Source organism: Cyprinus carpio, chromosome A8 (assembly GCF_018340385.1).
Source record: "Cyprinus carpio isolate SPL01 chromosome A8, ASM1834038v1, whole genome shotgun sequence".
Lineage (NCBI taxonomy): Eukaryota > Metazoa > Chordata > Actinopteri > Cypriniformes > Cyprinidae > Cyprinus > Cyprinus carpio.
In genome coordinates, this window is record NC_056579.1 from 4432527 (window position 1) to 4452485 (window position 19959).

The window sequence follows — 19959 nt, forward strand, 5'->3', positions numbered from 1 at the left end:
TTGTCCGAAGGACAAGCACGTCAAGGCTTAATGTCAAGCCATGTAATTACTATTGTTACTTCTAGTACTACTACAAAAATCTGATCTGAAGTTCTTGTGCATTGTTGATTGCACATAAAGATACTGCCAAATACTGAAATGGTGAATAATCATTATTTTGTACAGCCAGACATCATGTACCCATTTCCATATAAGTGCATTACTAAACCGTGATCTGATTTTTCAGATTCCAGTAGAAATTTATCACCAGCTTTACCATGCAAAAATCACAAGCACAGTCTCTTTCTGTCTCTGTCATGTATCTCTGATCAGAGAAACAGTGAAGCTCCTCCCCCTCTGCTCTTCACACACTCTCTCTCTCTTTTTCTCTGTGTTTCTCTCTGTCTGGATCTGTCCGTTTCTGTGCTAGTGTGTGGTAGCAGCGTTTCTCTTCACTGCAGGGGCAGCTTCATTCTCTCTTCCAGGATGTCGGGCCTTCTGACCAGCTCTCTTCTGCTCTTCCTCTCCCTGACGCTGTTTCAGATCCCCACACCAGAGGCAAAGGTAAAGCAAACACCATACCAGACCCTCATTATGTGTGTTTTCTGAGACTGAGTGCGTAATTCACTTTGATTTCTCTATAGCTACATTTTTAACCTGTATGTTTTCTTCCTTTTTACCTCTATGCAATTAGAAAAGAGGTTTGCATTTGGTACTAAATGCCAATTTCATTGTGTTTAGAGGGACTTTTCTATTTCATTTCAAGTATTTGTATATGAATCATTGCACATGGGTCATCTTGAATATGTGAAAGTAGGCCTACTCATTGTATTATTTGGGTGCTTTTCATATGTTATGCTTGGCTGTGTGTTTCTGATACACTGATGTCAGAGAGAACAATGAGATCAGTAGAGCCAGATGGCGTGAAATAGAGCGTACAAATCATCATCGCCTGGCAACAAGAGAGCACATATCAACAGGGTTTAAGTGTCAAATACAATCCTGATTAAATGCTGGAAATTTCTCAGAAAGGCAGCACGCAGAAATGGATGCAGAGCAAAAGGCTCTTGCAAACATCCCAAGATCACATTAAACATTACATGCATCTTTCAGTCGCAGAGCTCTATGTTATTTTAGCAAGGTAGACAGCATGAGAATTATCATAACAGATTATGTGTTTTGTGTACTTGTTGAATTTGCTGTTCTATTGCTGATGAAAGCATTTTATTATGAGGTTTTATACAAAGAATATATGTGAATATTCATACACATGAATTTAAATAAATATAAATTTGCAACAAGCACACAAAAAGGTAATTAATGTTTAGAATCAGTATTGATTCCAAGGCATTGCTATAATGTTTGGAATGTTTAATAGTGCATTTCTATGCATTTGCCAAGGTGATAGGGCCTGTGATACTGGTATCTAAATCCTTTTATCATAAAAATGAGAGTTCAGCAGTACTGATATACATTGGAGAGATCATTGGAGAGAGACCTGATATAAAGAGCTGTGAATTAAAGTGACGTGTAGCAGTCATTAGTGTGCGCTCATGTTTTCAGCACCATGGACAGCAGCTGTCACTGAAACACAGTCATGTTGATCTGAATGTAAACGCTACAGTCATTTTGGGAAAGTGTGAAGGATTAGGGACCGTATCTGCAGGACAACACGGGATAAAATCAATAGCAGAGGAAGCAGAATCTCATTAGCAGAACAAACAGCCACTCTCTCACTCCAAGCGTAGGAGGCACGCTGCCATGGCAACAGCTTTCAGAGAACACTCAGTTTTCTTCCATCCATCCATTTATACTGTAAAAAATGTTTGTCAGTTAACCTAAAATCTGCTTCATGTGCTATCAACAGATTTTATTAAACTTAAAAAAAAAAATGTAAATGACTGAATAAATGTGAATATACTGGGTTTTCATCTAATATTTATATTTAATTTTATTTAAATTTTATGTCAATTACTAAAAATAGATTTTAGATCTTTGTTTTTTTTAAATTAGATTTTTTTAGAATAAGGATTTTAAATAAACACTGATTGGATTGAGTTTTTTTCTTTTTATGATTGTTTTTATTTGATATATATACAATATTTTTTTTACACCTTTTTAAATTGCCAAAAATATTTATTTATACTTTTACTTATGGATTGAGTTTTTTTAAAACAGTTGTTTTTCATTAAATATTTTTTTTTTTAATTCAGCTTTTTAAATTACCGAAAACAATTTTTAATAGTTTTAGCTATAACACCACTGATTGGATTAAACTTAATCCATACACTTAAACTGTAAAAACGTTTTACTGTTTTAAAACTGTTTTTTACACTTGCTATTGATTTTTTTAATGAAAAAAGTGGATGCATGAAGTCCAATCCCATGAAGTATATTGATAATCTCCAATACATTTTATAATGACTCACACAACTATATGCAAATTGATGTGACAAAGCACTTTGGCTGGAGTCTGCAGGAGCTGTAAAGTAACTTTGCAGATAGTTGTTCACATTAGAAACATTTCCATTGGCGCAGTAATGCAGAGTGAAGCTGATGGTAAGGAACCAGAGGACATCAAAACCACTTGAACTCATGATATTAACAGCAAGATTCATATCACCACACACGCAATGTGTATGCCTGGAGTGCTACAGACGTCATAATGCGCCAGAATGAGTCACTGATTCAACTCCCACAGCGCTCAGAGGAATCCTGCTCCTTTAGTTTCAGATGTCACTATATCTGTCTCATTTATTATGAATCATAACAGCCCTGAAATACCACATAAAGTTAGAACTTCATTTATCATTCTGACAAAAAATATGCTTTACAAGAACACAAAACTTGCACATATGGTAGTTTTTGAGCTGCTATGTACATAGTTGCTTCTCAGCGCTCGCTTTGCAATTTAGAATAATTATTTTGCACACAGAGGGTGAAGACATCGTCATGACTCAGCACTTCGTTTATAGCCTCAGGCTTGAGCTCTTTTCAGTGGCTAACATGAGTAGAGAAACAGATTCAAGGTTCTAGACCATAAATCCCTGCTGAAACACAGGTCTCCTAATGGTGGACACAGATCATTATCAGTGCCAGTGACAGAACTAATATATACACTGAAGAGGACCTGGTTACTCATACTGTCAAAATGTGCTTGCTATGCACCCTACAATGATTTCAGGCCCTAGAAAGCATCTTTCTTTTCTTCTCAACCGTGTGTGAGTGTAATTGAATGTCTGACTCAGTGGGGATGGAGAGGAGGTGTGAGGATGGGAGTACAAATGAGAGGAGAGGAAACATGCTTACTAATGCTTCCTCTCGAATGCATTAATGACTAGTATGTAAAGTGTCATTGAAGTGGGAGGTGAGTGTTTCTGTTCTCTCAAAGGCAAAAATGTATTTCAGAATCTTCAAATCGTAAAATCTTCTGCCCTTACTGCCATTCATCCCAATTTGGTCCTCTGTAGGAATACATTAATTTCTAAACAAGATTACATTATTTAATTGCATTCAATTATTGAACAATACATAACAACAAAAGTGTAGTTTAACATTCCAAAATGACTGTAATCAATTACAGTCAATATCAATGTCACCTTCAACTCAACCTTGCCAAGACAGAACTGCTTGTGGTTCCAGCAAACCCAACATTTAATCACAATTTCACCATCCAGTTAGGCACATCAACCATAACGCCTTTGAAAACAGGCAGAAACCTCGGAGTTATGGTTGATGATCAGATGACTTTCTCAGACCACATTAGTAAAACTGTCCGGTCCTGCAGATTTGCTTTATTCAGCATCGAGAAGATCAGGCCGTTTCTTTCGAAACATGCTTCACAACTCCTTGTTCAAGCTCTTGTTCTGTCCAGGCTGGACTATTGCAATGCTCTCTTGGCAGGTCTTCCAGCCAGTTCTATCAAACCTTTACAATTAATCCAGAATGCGGCAGCAAAATTAATTTTTAATGAGCCAAAAATAATTCACGTCACACCTCTGTTTATCAATTTGCACTGGCTACTAATAGTTCCTTGCATAAAATTCAAGATATTAATGTTTGCCTACAAAACCACCACTGACTCTGCACCCCTTTACCTAAATTCATTACTTCAGACTTATGTGCCTCTAGAACCTTGCGTTCTGTAGGTGAACATTGCTTTATTGTGCCATCTTAAAGAGTCACACAATCACTTTCACAGACTTTTAAATTAAATGTTCCCTCCTGGTGGAATGACCTGCCCAACTCAATCCCAGCAGCTCAGTCCTTAGCCATCTTCAAGAATCGGCCAAAAACATATCTCTTCCATCTTTATTTGACCCTCTGACTCAAGCACTCTCTATTCTAATTCTGTTCATTAAAAAAAAACTTGCCCCTTTTAGACTTGGACTCTATTCATTTAGTAACGGCTTGTTTTCTTTAAAAAAAAATACTAGCTTCTCTAATCATTTTTTATTCTGTTTTCTTTTTAGTTATTATAAAATTAACAAAGGCAAAAAAGGCCTCTTACACTAGCTTGCTCTATTATTTCTTTATAGTTTATTTTTGTTTACTATATAATTAAAAAAAACTTGCTATGTGTACTGCGTTAAGCTAACTTAAACTTGTTATAGCACTTGCATATCTTTTGATTTTGATTGCTTCGCTAAATGACTAACCTTAAAAGTGAATGTAAATGTAAATATAATAGGCCTAAATCAACGGAACTAAACTTGCATCACCACTTTTTTTAACTACAAAAAAAGTTAAGCTGAAATGACCAAAAATACTGAAATCCACTAAAGTATGTATCATCATTTTAATTAACATAATTTCACAAAGCTACTGCTAGCAAAACCAAAAAAACCGCCCAAAGACACGTCACCTGTCAATATAATAAGTCAACGGAACAAATTTAGCAGTATTTTAAATTAACAACAACAACAAAAGTTTAGCTTAAGTTACCAAAATAACTGAACTCGATTAAGCCATCTACAGCTATTTTTAATTAACGTAATTGCACAAATCTACTAAATCAAAACCCCACCGACGACCAAACATCCGTCACCTGTCAACAAAACAAATCAAGGGAATGAATGGAGGCCCATTCCATCTACTTACCAGTGTGTAAACTAACTTAATCCTCCGCTCCATCCTAAAGTAAATTCATATTTGTGTGTTATTCCGTCTTGTTTTGATGTTTCTCTTCACCTGTTTTTTTAATCGCACGTTATGCGCGTCGCCGCGGCGCTAACGGTGAAACTGAAAGCTTATTGAATTGAATTGTTTGAAAACGCCGTTCACGCTGCGTCATTTAAATATTCATTTTGATTGGTTAGTTTAGTAACGAGAGGCGCTTTATATGAACGCGCTTGATTTACAGCATATGAAAGAAAAATATTTTCTATTTTACATGCATCTTGGTTATACACATTACTAGGTAAACTAATTTTATCACGTTCGTTGTTACATTCATTTTTAAAGGGGTCATATGATGTTGCTAAAAATTATGTTATGTATTTGGTGTAATGCAATGCATTTATGCAGTTTAAGGTTAAAAAAACACATTATTTTCCACATACTGTGCATTATTGTTGCTCCTCTTTGCCTCGCCTTTCTGAAACGGTCGATTTTTACAAGGCTCATCGGTCTGAAAAGCGAGGTACGCTCTGATTGGCCAGCTATCCAGTGTGTTGTGATTGGCTGAATACCTCAAAAGAGTGTGACGGAAATGTTACGCCCCTTACCATACTGTGATGGCGTCTCCGAGCATGACGAGACAAAACCAATAAAACCCATTATAAACGAGGCATTCATTGCATCCAGTGGGGACGTAACTACTGATTATAATGACTTATACTGTGTTTTTACGCGTTCATTGCATATCGCATCTAGTAAACATAAAACTATGTCTGCATTTTGTGATTGGAGAAATGATAAACAACAACCACTACTCTACACTGCTCAAAACTCACATTTGAATCGTCAGTGGCAAATTCGTAACATATGAAAATGTACTTACAGGCTGTGAGTCAGAAGTGCCATACTGTCCTTGCAAAGTTGGAATTGCCCCACTTTATAGAAACAGCCTTTGTGCACAGACGCATTGTAGGCTACTCTCCCAGGTAACAGTCCTCCGTAAAATGCAATGCACACATCTGAATATTTGGGTTGAACTGTTCTGGAACAGTGTTGTAAATACAACTTAACCACTGATTTGTAGTTGTGTCCTCTTTTGGAAGACCAAACAAAGTAGTTTTGCTTTCTCAACGAAACACACAGCCTCTTTACGACATGGCGGAGAAGGCAGCAGCAGCAATACTACAGTGAGAATCAAAGTTACACCTTCTTTCTTTGCGTGAACATTTGGGCGGCATTATGCAAATCATCCCACACAGTGATGTAGACATGTGGGGGCGTGTTTAAATGAGGTGTTTTAGGAGGGCGTGGATGAGTTTTAACTTTTATAAAGAATATCTCTTTGGGTTTGAGTGAATTCTGTGAACTAGAAAAGGTTTTCTTGTTCATTATAGGGTTTAAAATATGGGTAGTTGACAAATAAGTATATATATGTAATATCCATATAATATAAGCAACCTTTTGTTTTTGTACCATTTTTAATAATTTAAATTAAATAATAAATATTCATTTTAATAATGTAAATGAGGTCATAAAAGCTGCATGCATAACATTAGCTCTGAATGTTCATAAAAGATTACTGAACATTATGAAACCATACAAACTGGAAATACATTTGCCCTGTCATTCCATTCATAAATAAAATGTATCTTTACATTACTGTACGGCCACTCATGATATTTAAGAGTACAATGAGTATAAATAAGATTTTCTGTACTAAACTGTACACAAACTTGTTTAACATCATAACGAGACACTTTTCACCAATCATCTGTTTGATTTCTTTCTCCTCTTCTCTGTATTTGTCAGCCTCTCTCTACCATGCGTGGAGGAGGTCGCAGCTTTGACACCCAGGCAGGTGGAGTCCGTCTGCGAAGAGACCTGCGTGATTCAGTGCCCTACGAGGCCCAGATGATGTCTTACCCCGCTGCTGACTTCAGGAGTCGGAGCAATGATCTGTACTACCAACCAGAGGTCTTAAGAGCTCAAGGTGTTGGACAAGCCCTCCAGCGGCTAGTGGAGAATGATCAGAGGCGGGATCAGGAAGCAGCATATCTGGCATCAATGCTGCGTCTCCTGAACGAGGCACAGAATAACGGGCAGGGCAAACCAGAGGAAGAGGAGGAGGAGGAGGGTGATTTCCAGGGCCCGTACCCTCCAGACTACGACGAGACCGAGCAGGCTGTGAGCATGGCGAAGCCCCAGGCCTCATGGCAGGGCCTTCTGGATCCTCAGCTTACTCAGGCTCTACTCAACCGCTACAAGCAGGAGAGACTGATGCAGGCTGGACTCGCTCCGAACACCAACAGGATACCAGAGAGAGAGCAGGACAAAGACCAAGAGATGCTCAGGTAATGAAAACATACCGTTCATAACCAAACCAATGCCTCAGTGTCAGGGTTATTATCATTAAGTAAAACTATTAAAACATTTTTTTGTTTATTGAAATAAGCTGAAACACTAAAACGAATAACTGTAAATAAATAAAAACTACAACTGAACTAAACCTAACTAAACCCAAAATATAAATATTAGATGAAAAACTTAAACTATAAGATAAGAAATAAATAGTAATATTAGAGAACGATAATAAAACTGACAAAAGCACATAATACTAAATTATGTGTAGTTATATCTAACTAAAATGAAAATGAAAATAGAGAAACGAAATACTCATTCAAAATAATAATATTTATATAAAATATTTAAAAAAAACTAATAAAAATGAGAAAAGCACATAAAATTACTAAAAATATTTAACCAAAATTTAAATTTAAACAAAATATAGTTTAAAAAAATCTAATTAAAATATAAATATGAACTAAATATGTTAAATATGAAAATTTGATCTAGATAATAAAATGTAAATAAACTACTACGAATCACAAAAGCACAGAACTAAATTATATATTTTTTTAAATTAAACTAAAACTGAAAATAAAAAAGCTAATTTAAAATATTAATAAAAAATGTCGAATGAAAAACTTTAAAATACAATTAGAAATAAATAGTAATTTAAAATTGACAAAAGCACATAGCAAAATGTTACTAACAGAAAACAGAAAATGCAGCAATAAAAGTTCATTCAAAATATCAATAAAATACCAAGCAAACATCAAAACCATTTTTTATTTTTTGTCTTTATATTTTCAATACCTTGTTGAGAAGATCCTCTCCAGCTTGGGATCGGGTGGCAATCAGGGAGGCCCTTCAAACCAGCGTGCTAAACGGGACCTGAGCATTGTGGCCAACATGGAGCAATCTGGAGGATCCGCCCTAAAACGCTCCCGCCGGTCCTTGGACTCCGCCCCTGGCCCCTCCCCCCATGCTGAGGCATCACTGCTGAGGGTGAAACGGCTCGATGGCGACATGGACGACGACGAGGTTGCAGGGCAGAGCAACAGAATGCCACACGTCGGTCTACAGAGAATGAAGCGCATAGACACTGACCTGCCACCCCCCAAAAACCACAGCCGCAAGCGCAGAGCCCTGACCTACGACCCCGCTCTGATCGCACAGCACATCCTGCAGTACCTGCCAGCCTAAAGAGTATGTGAAAGTGAGAGGAATAAAAGGGAAATGTTTGGGGAAATAGAGAGAAATCTAGACAGACAGAGCAAGCAAGAGTTTCAGACGGGACTGCAACATTTCACTAGATTACAGATACGCCAGTGTTCATTGTCATCTGCCTAAATCTATTCAAGGCCTGCTTGCCGAGGTACTCTGATATGATGATACTCTGTTTCAATGTTATACTATAATAAATCCCACACACATAACAGCTTATGAAATATGCTTTTTGTTTTTCTTCTTTCTAGCTACATTCTACAGAACGTAAGCCCTTTTCCACCACGGAACAAAAAAAAATAAAAAGGTAACTGTGACTTTTTTTTCTTGCAATTCTGGGTTTATATCTCACAATTCTGACATAAAATCAGAATTGTGAGATCAAAAGTCGCAATTACCTTTTAAATTTTTTTATTCCATGGTGGAAACAGGATTCCATAGTACAGGCATTAATTGACCATACTGACATGGAAATAATTAGTTATTGACTTGCACAAGTAGCTTGTTGCTGTTTTTGTCAGAAACAACAGGATCAAAGTTACATTTAACTTAATTACAGATTCAGATTTTAAGTGATGCTACACTATAAATAAGATCTGTTTGAATATTGCTGCTGATAACCCACTTGGTTCTTAAAAACAAAACCACAGCTTGACCAGGGTCATGTAAGAGTGCATTTAGGTGACGTTTTGTCGTGTACATTGTTCTTACTGTAAGCCATTTGCCACTTGGCAATCCTGAGTTTCTCAGCAGATGAAAGGAGCATGACTCTGTTTCCTTAGAGATCCAAATATATCAGAGCTTTGCTACAGCTACAGTGAGTTTGGAGATGCTCTGTTTCATATTGTGAGCAAAGTAACAGTAACTCACAGCTCAATCAGTAACAGGCTCAATCAGTGTCTACACCTACAGTACTGTTTTAGAAATGAAACTTAATTTAGAATTTAGAATTTTTTTTTAGAAACAAATGATTGAGAAACGAAAATGTCTGAAATCTATTTATTGCATAAGATATCCAGTACAGGTTTAAACAGCACAACACATCAGATCAGTTGCTTTATACAGCAGTAATCAGCAGCACTACATGAGTTTAGACTCAAAAAGAGCCTGTCTAAATGTCAAACATGCTCTAAGTTAGTTTCCTGTCCTCTCTTTCTCTGATTGGCTGTCTAAAGTAGTGTGCCATTTTCTTAGTGTCATATGCATCCTATCAAAGCTTGATGAAGTGTTTTTGTCCCTTGACTTGGCTTTGAAACACTCTGTCTGATACTAATCGCTGTCCCAACTTTCTGCCCTCTGGGTCTGTAATCTGACTGTTATGAATTTGTGAAGGAAATCGTAGCTATATAATCGTATATAAATGCTTATTTGTGCAGTCATAAAATCTTGTACAAAAATACATTACTGCAAAAATACAATACTGCAAGTTTTGTCAAACAACAAAAATCAGTGTAAGTGCTAATAAAGTGTATGTGAACTACAACATTTTGTTTAGAACTCTGCATTGCTTTTACAGTGGAAGTGGATTAGAAAATACATCACATTCAACATTTAATGCAACGGCTTGATAAAGTCATAACCTATTAGCATTATATCTGAAACAAGCACAACTGACAATGACTTTTTATATTTTAATGGTGGCTGAAGACAATTACGATTAAAACAGTGACATGCAGTTTGAAAGTCAGCATGAAACAAAAGTTGGAATCTACTTTACTACCATATTGTGATGTGTTTCCATGTGAAACATGAGAAATTTATCATTACGGTACATCACTTGCTCACCAATGGATCCTCTGCAGTGAATGGGTGCCGTCAGAATGAGAGTCCAAACAGCTGATAAAAACATCACAATAATCCACAAGTAATCCACACCACTCCAGTTTGGTTCATTTGTTGTCATGTTCAGTGAAGTGAAAAGCTGAGTGTTTGCTTTGGTTCATCAGTTTTTTTTTTTTGTGATTTGATTAGGTGTGTGTTTGAAGTAAATAATTTATTATATGAGTTAGTTTAGAGAAAATGTCCATCTCCTGTTGTCCTTTCACATCAAAATCCACTGACATATTTATTTAGAATTAATTAGGACTGTTTTTCCTTGTAAACAGTGTGTTATCTGTGCATATTTCTCTCCTGAATCAGATGAGATTACTTTTTCACTGGAGAAAGCAATATTATGGATAGAGGACTCATATTTTTGCAATGGTTTGAAGTTAAAAAAATGTCTTCATGATGGCTTTGTTTCTTACAAACACGCAGCTTTTCACTTCACAAACTGTTAATTGCTGGACTGGAGTGGTGTGGATTACTTGTGGATTATTGTGATGTTTTATCAGCTGTTTGGACTCTCATTCTGACGGCACCCATTCACTGCAGAGGATCCATTGGTGAGCAAGTCATGTAATGCTACATTTCTCGAAATCTGTTCAGATGAAGAAACAACCTCATCACTGGTGAGCAAGTGATGTTATGTTGGATTATTTTGATTTTGTGCTGACTGAAATATGAGCACTGTAATTTGCTACCTTTAGCTTAAAGATGATCAAATCAGTAAATCTAAACGATTAAGACTTTACTGACCAAAAACAAAACAAACTAAATAGATTTACAGTATTATTATGCTGAATCTCTAATTACATATAAATTCAGACCTCATCTTAAATTCATGCACAAAAACATCTAGAACATGGAATCAAACATCACAGTCAATCCTCTAAATATCATTTAATTGAAAACCACATGTCTTCTGTGATCACAGAGACCTCGACTATACCTCCTCTTGGAAATGCACTAAAGAAAATGGCCTTGCCTCTTCTCTATTTAGAGCCGCCATTACAAGATCAGAGTAATGTTCCTCCGTCAGGGGAGAAAGGACTCAGATACTGTTGCCAGGTGACTGTTTCTATGCAGACAGGTTATGTAAGCAGAATTCACAGGACGGTGACATCATGCTGAGGGGGAAGAGAGAAGCGTCTCTTCACATGTTTTATGTCATCATTATTTGTCAAGAGAGAAGTTGAGAACAGCTCAGGCCTGCTTTATGCTGCCAGTAACAAGCCAGTCACTGAGAAGAGAGAATAAAACAACATTACATGATTAAAATATCACACACTTCACAATAGTTTATTAGTTAACATTAGTTAACTACTTTGGTTAACATGAGCTAAGCATGAACAATACTTCTACAGCATTTATTAATCTTAGTTAATGTTAATTTCAACATTTATTAATGCATTATTAAAATCAAAAGATGTGCTTGTTTACATTAGTTAATGCACTGTGAATTAACATGAACTAACAATGAACGACTGTTTTATTATATTATATTATATTATATTTTTTGTAATTTGCTAACATTTATTGTTGGCAAAATATTAATATATTATTTGTCAATTAAGTGTAATTTTAATCTAATTTATATGTTATTATAATATTAAATAACAATTTGAATTAGAATTTATTTTAAACTGTTTTCATTTTATTTTATTTTACAATTATATATATATATATATATATATATATATATATATATATATATATATATATATAGTTGATGAATCATCATCCTGGCTTGGGGATCGTTATATATATATATATATATATATATATATATATATATATATATATATATATATATATATATATAGTACAGTATATATATATATAAATAAAATGATCCCCAAGCCAGGATAATGATTCATCAACAAGCAGGTCTGGTGGTGGACCGATGAGGTTAAAGAAGCCACAAAGGTGAAGAAAAATCTTGTGGGTGGCCAACAACTGGCAAGAGTACAGACGACTGAAGTTGATAACGAAGAAGACAGTGGCTACCATGAAGGCCCGACAATATGCCAATCTCTATGTCCAGCTCAACATGCCCAAAGGAGCCAGCCAAATCTACAAACTCAAGAAAGCCCCCCATCGCTCAACCCTGGACACTGGCCAAGTAATGAATATCAATATCTATCAATATCAATAATAAAAGCCCTGCTGAGGTCGAGCTTGCCATCAAATAGATGAAGAACGGAAAGGTCCCCGGACCCGATGACATTCCCGTCGAGTCGTGGAAGTTACTCAGACACAGAGGTACAGAAATTTGTCTATTCAGCAAGATCATCAACGAGGGTGCCACTCCCCCACTGTTGGCTGCCAGTGTAACGGTCCTGATCTGGGAAGACAAAGGCGATGTCGGCAAATGCACCACGTACTCCCCGATCTGCCTGCTCTGCCACAACATGAAGATATTCGAGCACGCAATTGATGCCCATCTCCAGAAGATCATCTCTATCAGTCCCAATCAGTGTGGATTTGTTAGAGGAAGCAGGACTACTGATGCAATCTACGCCATCAGACTGCTGCTGGAGAGGCACGGGGAGAAGAACCAGCCAATACACATGGCTTTCTTCTATCTCGAGAAGGCATTTGTTTGCATGCCCCGGGACCTCATCCGACATTCCCTCCACTCTCACGGTGCACCCAAAGAGTAGGTACAGTGGATCCAGCTCCTCTATGCCAACACCATCAGTGTCGTCCGATGCCCCGCTGGCCTGTCCGAAACGTTCTCAATCACTGTCGGCGTGCACCAGGGATCCGCCCTCTTCCTGCTTCTGTTCATCCTTTGCATGGCCATGGCGGATATTCAGGCACTTCAGCAAAACCCATTGTGGGCTCAAATGAGAAGTAAGTGGCAGGACGTGCACAGATTGCGCCTCAACATCAAGAAGATGAGTACATGGCCCCAGACTGATGGGACCATTAGAGTTAGAGGGCAGCCACTGAACAATATCACCAAATTTAAATATCTCGGTTTGCTCATCAGAAGCGACGGCGACTCCCTCCCCAATGTCCACGCCTGGGTCAACGTGGTGTGGCTCAAATGGGGACAAGTTATGGGGTTCTCTTTGACCGCCAAATGCCCATACAACTTAAGGGCAAGATCTACAAAACCATCATATGCCCAGTTGTGCTGAAAGGTTCAGCGTGCTATATTTTTTCGTTGTTATTGTTAATTATTGGCACCCCTGTTTAAGATGTGGTCGTGGACTTCTAAAAATTCTCCTTTTTTTTTTACACAACATAGAACCCAAATGCAAAAAAAGAGAAAAATCCAACCTTTTATTTTAGTACATTACTTTGGTGGTAAAAAAAAAAATCACACATTTAGAAAAAAAAAACTTGAAATCATGTGTCCCACAATTATTGGCACCCCTAACAATTCTGCTGAAAAATGTAATTGATTTTTTTTTTTATATAAAAATATTTTTCTGTAGTTGAAAAAGTTGGTCAGGGTATCTAGGAACTTTTAATTAGTAATTCATGACCTGGGGTATAAATATGATGTGACACAGAGGCCTAATTCTCTTACCCATTTGTCAACATGGCAAAGACAAGAGAACACACCATTCAAGTAAGGCAGATGTGTGTCGGCCTTTCATAAGTCAGGCAATGGCTACAAGAAAATAGCCACTCGCCTTAACTTGCCCGTATCTACAGTCAGAGGAATCATTAAGAAGTTTAAAAGAACTGGAACAGTGACAAACAAGGCTGGAAGAGGTCCCAAGTCCCAAGTTTATCTTGCCACAACGCACAGTGAGGAGGATGGTAAGAGAAGTATAAAAAAGTCCTAAGCTCACTGTCACAGAATTGCATCAAAGAGTGGAATCTTGGGGTCACAAAGTCTCCAAAACAACCATCAGACGCTCTCTACATGCCAACAAGCTGTTTGGGAGGCATGCAAGGAAAAAGCCTTTTCTCACTAACACTCACAAACGTAAACGTCTGGAGTTTGCTAAGCGGCACTGGGACTTCAACTGGGATCGCGTGCTTTGGTCAGATGAGACTAAGATTGAGCTTTTTGGCAACAAACACTCTAAGTGGGTCTGGCGTAAAACAAAAGATGAGTATGCCGAAAAGCACCTCATGCCCACCGTGAAGTATGGTGGAGGATCTGTGATGCTGTGGGCCTGTTTCTCTTCCAAAGGCCTTGGGAACCTTGTTAGGGTGCATGACATTAAGAACGCTTTGAACTACCAGGACATTTTAAATAAAAACCTGATGGCCTCTGCCAGAAAGCTGAAGATGGGTCGTCAGCAGGATAATGATCCAAAACATGTGGCAAAATCTACAAAAAATGGTTCAGCAGTCACAAACTCAAGGTCCTCCCATGGACATCTCAGTCCCCAGACCTCAACCCAATCGAAAACCTGTAGGGCGAGCTAAAGAGGAGAGTGCATAAGAGAGGACCCAGGACACTGGATGATCTTGAAAGATTGTGCAAAGAAGAATGGTCAAAGATCCCTCTCTCTGTGTTCTCCAATCTTGTGAAATGTTATAGGAGGAGATTAAGGGATGTCTTGTTGGCAAAAGGGTGTTGTACAAAGTATTAACATCAGGGGTGCCAATAATTGTGGGACATATGATTTCAAGTTTTTTTTTTTCTAAATGTGTGATTTTTTTTACCACCAAAGTAATGTACTTAAATAAAAGGTTGTATTCTTCTCTTTTTTTTTGCATTTGGGTTCTATGTTGTTTAAAAAAAAGGAGAATTTTTAGAAGTCCACAACCACATCTTAAACAGGGGTGCCAATAATTGTGGAGGGCACTGTGTATGTATATATATATATATATATATATATATATATATATATATATGCTAAACTCTACTGTCTTAAAACGGGCAGTAAAACATTAATTGATTTTAGAGATTTTAGCAAGAATAAGTGCAGCATTTACCATCACCATCCTTGGCATCTTCTGGCAGCAGGGCATCTTGGCGATTCCCCAAAACAAAAGCCAGCGTGGACAGTATGCCAGCGTCCAGCACCCCCAGCATGGCCAGTATATACGCCCAGTGCACAGAGCAGTTCCCCGGGGAGAAACTACTCACACGGTCCCCGCACAGCGCCCGCATCTCAGCACACGCCCAGGAGTCTGGGAACAACACACACGCCAGGGCCAAACAGAAGCCTGCATCAAGAAACAGAGATGCAATTAGTAGTACCGTATTGGATAATATATATCACAAGCTTTCAATAATCACTTCTTCATCATCACATACTACACAGATCTCTGGATCATGCTGTATTTCATGTCAAAATTAAAAGAAAGAAATTAATATATATATATATTATATATATATATATATATATATATATATAATATATATATATATATATATATATTATATATATATATTTCTGTTAGAAATTGCAGCCTTGTGAAACTATTCAGATTTTCTGAATTGTGATATTATTTTCATTAGAATTAAGCACAAATTTGTAATTTGAGACACATTTATATGTAAAAGTAAATTAAATTAGATTTTGCTTTAATAAGGTATATATTGGTGTCAGTGAGGTTGTTTCAAAGAATTAAAGGCATTCATTTCAAAAGTAACATAAAAGACATTAATATTGTAACAAATTACTTTTATTACTAATACATGTTTTTCTTTTGAACTTTCTATTCATCAAAGAATCTTCAAAAAATGTTCACAGTTTCCACAAAAATATGAAGCAGCACAAAAGTTTTCAGTATTGATAATAAACAGAAATTTTTCTTGAGCAGCAAATCAGTATATCAGAAGGATTTCTGAAGAATCATGTGACACTGAAGACTGAAGTAATCATGCTGAAAATTCAGCTTTGCATCACAGGAACAAATTATATTTTTAAATATAGAAAACAGTTATTTAAAATAGTAACATTTTACAATGTTACTGTTTTTCCAGTATTTTTGTTCAAATAAATGTAGCAGTGGTGAGCTGAAGAGACTTGAGGAGTCAGCTGAAGAGTCTCACCTGCTGTGAGCTGCAGCCAAGCACAGATCTTATAGACGGTTGCTGCATTGCAGAATCTGAACAGACACAGGCAGCCCACGCTGGCCCACACCATAGTCAGAGACATGCACACCAACACAGCGGGAGACTGGAACGCAGAGAGTGGAGTCAGGGTGCGAAGAGATCCCCGGCATTCTGGGACAGGCCAATCCATCTCCATGCAGACCTCAAAGAGGCCCAGTGTCCCGGTCGGAGGAGCCGGACCCCCTCCTCGGTAGTGTAGCTCTCGTGTGCCCACCCATGAAGGCTGGATGAGAATGACCACCTCAATAATGGCAAAGCAGAGCGTGCAGATGGCCCAAAGCATGCCCACCGCCCGTGCGCTCCGAATGAACTCAGTCTGATACAGACGGGCCACTTCAGACGAGTGACGCTGCATGCTGGAGACAGCTGGAGACGACAATCAGCAGAAAGATAATATTATGCAATGACATTCTATTGATCATCTACAACGTTTAAAAACAACATTTTGAATATCTATGTCATATGTCCGTAAAAAATAAAATTTTTTTACAAAAATAAAATTCTGTCATCATATACTAACCCTCACCACCAGGGTCATTTTAGTATCATTGAGATACTTTTACAGTATTTATTCATATTTTAATTTTAGTTAGTTTTAGTAGTTTTGTTGTGCAAACTATCTAAAAAAAATTAAATAAGTTTGAGATTTAAATTAATTTCTGTTAAAGTTTGATAAATGATATTTAATAGTTTTAGTTTCAGTTAACTATAAAACCCTGTTTCAAACAACACCAGACCCCACTGACTTTCATTTTATTTTGCAGATACCATAGTACTATAATTCACATTCCATAGCTTTTATGATCACACTGTACAATAAGGTTAGTTATCACATTAACTAAAATTAACTAACAAAGGGCAATTTATTTGTTACCATGGTTATTATAGTAATATAAAACTAAAATTGTTGAAAAAAAAAAAAATGTTACTTGAAATAAAATATTTAAAAAAAAACATTTCAGCTAGTCGCCAAGGTAACATTTCTTATTTTGAGTTAGTCTAACTAGATAAGATAATAATTTAAAATAAAAATTAAAAACTAAATTAAAAATGAATAAAAACTAGACAAACAAATTCTAATAAAAATGACAAAAACACAAAATTACTAAATCTAAAATGAAAACAGAAATATAAAAAATAATGACTAATAATTTGAAATATAAATAAAAACCATTAATATCTCTGTGATACTAATATAACAATATTTATAAATTTTTGTTAGCCTGTTCATGTTATCTTAGGTCTATTAAATATATACAATTTTGATTTTAATAGTATATTAGTAAATGTTGTAATTAACAGTAATACATTTTTTATTGTTATTTCATGTTAACTATAATTGTTATAATTGTTAGTTTATATTAACTAATAAAATAATAATGTTAAATGAAACCTTATTATGAGGTGTTACTGTTTTTTACAGTACTCGTGTGGTAATATCAAATGTACTTTTTTGTGCTTCACATTTATTTAAATTATACTTTAAGGAATATGCTATTACAATGAAGCATGTTCTTAAAAAAAACAACATGGTTTTACCATGGTAAAAATGCTAATACCATGGTCATGTTTAACCAAAAAATCATCAAAACGCATTGTCAATTAATAAAAAAGTGACATGATGAACAGATGAACAGCAAAGAAAGCTGATGCCTAGACCTGAAAACCTGATCTCAACCTGGTAAACGATGTAAAGAGATGGATGAAGGGAGAGTCACCTCTCTGCTCTGGCTGACTCCAGGCCTGTTCCTCCCACCTCAGGATCTGTGCGACAAAAATCTCATTAAAATTGAATTACTTGAAAGCAGCATCACATAAAATGTAGGAGTGAGTGAAAGAGAGAAATTGACCTGAATGGAGGGATTCTTCTCCTCCGCTTCCTCCCGGTGGGATCACGGCAGGATGTGCGACAGTAAAAACAGGCCCACGCTGCTTGCAACCATCTTCCTCACACATATGGAGGGAGAGAAGGGAGGGGGAGCGCAGAATCATTCGGATTGGGAGGAGGGTCTCTGTGCATGCGCGCACACACACACACACACACAGAGAGCAATGCAATCCAATGATGCACAATGAGAAAATGAAATTATCTGTCAATCCCTGTTGGGGGGGGGGGGGGATGGAAGAGTTACAGCTCATCAATCCTAAAAGCATTAAATTCCATACAGAGAGAAGAGGAAGTGAGAGAATAATACACAGAGAAGAAGTGATGCATTTCAGATGAGCACAAGATAAATACTACAATGAATACTAAGGGAATAAACATGAATGGTGGAGGGAAGAAGCTCGTCTGTGCATCATTTAACAGGTTCATTTGCATTATGATCGCTCAGCTGACATGAAAATTAATGCCTGCAAAAACAGTAACCATAACATTTAATACAAGACTATCTTACTCTGGGTATATCTAATTAAAATATATCACCTCAAGAAAAAAAAGGCCTAAAATATATATATAGTCACTAAATAAAAAAATAAAAAACATATTTTTTATTTATTTTGTGGTGAATTAAAAAATAAATAAGCATCAGTTAAAAAAAAAAACAAACAAAAAACATATTCAGATCATATTTCGACCCAAAATCTATATATCCATCTCTCTCTCTCTCTCTCTCTCTCTCTCTCTCTCTATATATATATATATATACTGGTACTAATATTGCAATTAGGTATTATTACTAATATTAATATTAGCAATATTGCAACATTTATGGGTTGTAAATGTGAACTGGTGGATCGACAAGAAGATAATGTAGTATAAATTAATATTAAAATTAATATAATAATTGATACTTTTGACTCCATTTTCCTAAAAAATGGTTTAAAGTCTGAATTGTGAAGTGTATTACTTTATAAAAAAATTTGTTTTAAAGTCTTAAATATTAGCTTAAATATCTTGAAGATAGGCGGCTCTGCCAAAAACCACCAATTAATATTTTTAGGTATATAAATTGTCCGGACCTTGGCTGGTGAGGAGGGGTTTATTACTGGACCTCAAACAATTTTAGATGAAGACCCCTGAATTTATATATACACTGTATATATATATATATATATATGGTGTGTGTGTGTGTGTGTGTGTGTGTGTGTGTGTGTGTGTGTGTGTGTGTGTATCTATATATAAAATACTATTGTAACATATACACACACACACACATATACATTCACACACACACACACACATATATATATATATATATAGGAACACTTTGAACAAAGAGATCTCAATGGGGAAAAATATCATGCAGGATATCTATACAGATATGGACTGGGTAATTTGTTAGGAATGAAAAGATGCCACATTGTTTAATGGAAATGAAAATTATCAACCTACAGAGGGCTGAATTCAAAGACACTCAAAATTAAAGTGAAAAAAGGATGCAGCAGGCTAGTCCATTAAGCTGAAATTTCATTGCAGCAACTCAAAATGGTACTCA

The 19959-nt window shown here is 36.4% G+C and overlaps 2 protein-coding genes across 2 annotated transcripts; one reads left to right on the forward strand and one right to left on the reverse strand.

Moving 5' to 3' along the window:
• The first annotated feature begins 371 nt into the window (after positions 1 to 371).
• Positions 372 to 10147, forward strand: pcsk1nl (proprotein convertase subtilisin/kexin type 1 inhibitor, like). Its single transcript, XM_042761683.1, has 3 exons — positions 372 to 543; positions 6907 to 7449; positions 8251 to 10147. The coding sequence occupies exons 1-3, from the start codon at positions 466 to 468 to the stop codon at positions 8641 to 8643; spliced, it is 1014 nt and encodes a 337-aa protein (XP_042617617.1). The 5' UTR covers positions 372 to 465; the 3' UTR covers positions 8644 to 10147.
• A 999-nt stretch (positions 10148 to 11146) lies between these two features.
• Positions 11147 to 18518, reverse strand: LOC109059898 (LHFPL tetraspan subfamily member 3 protein-like). Its single transcript, XM_042761684.1, has 5 exons — positions 18373 to 18518; positions 18241 to 18286; positions 16460 to 16888; positions 15394 to 15627; positions 11147 to 11725 (listed from the first exon to the last, which is right to left on the reverse strand). Exons 3-5 carry the CDS (start codon positions 16875 to 16877, stop codon positions 11700 to 11702), a joined length of 678 nt encoding a protein of 225 aa, XP_042617618.1. The 5' UTR covers positions 16878 to 16888; positions 18241 to 18286; positions 18373 to 18518; the 3' UTR covers positions 11147 to 11699.
• Between the last annotated feature and the right edge of the window lie 1441 nt (positions 18519 to 19959).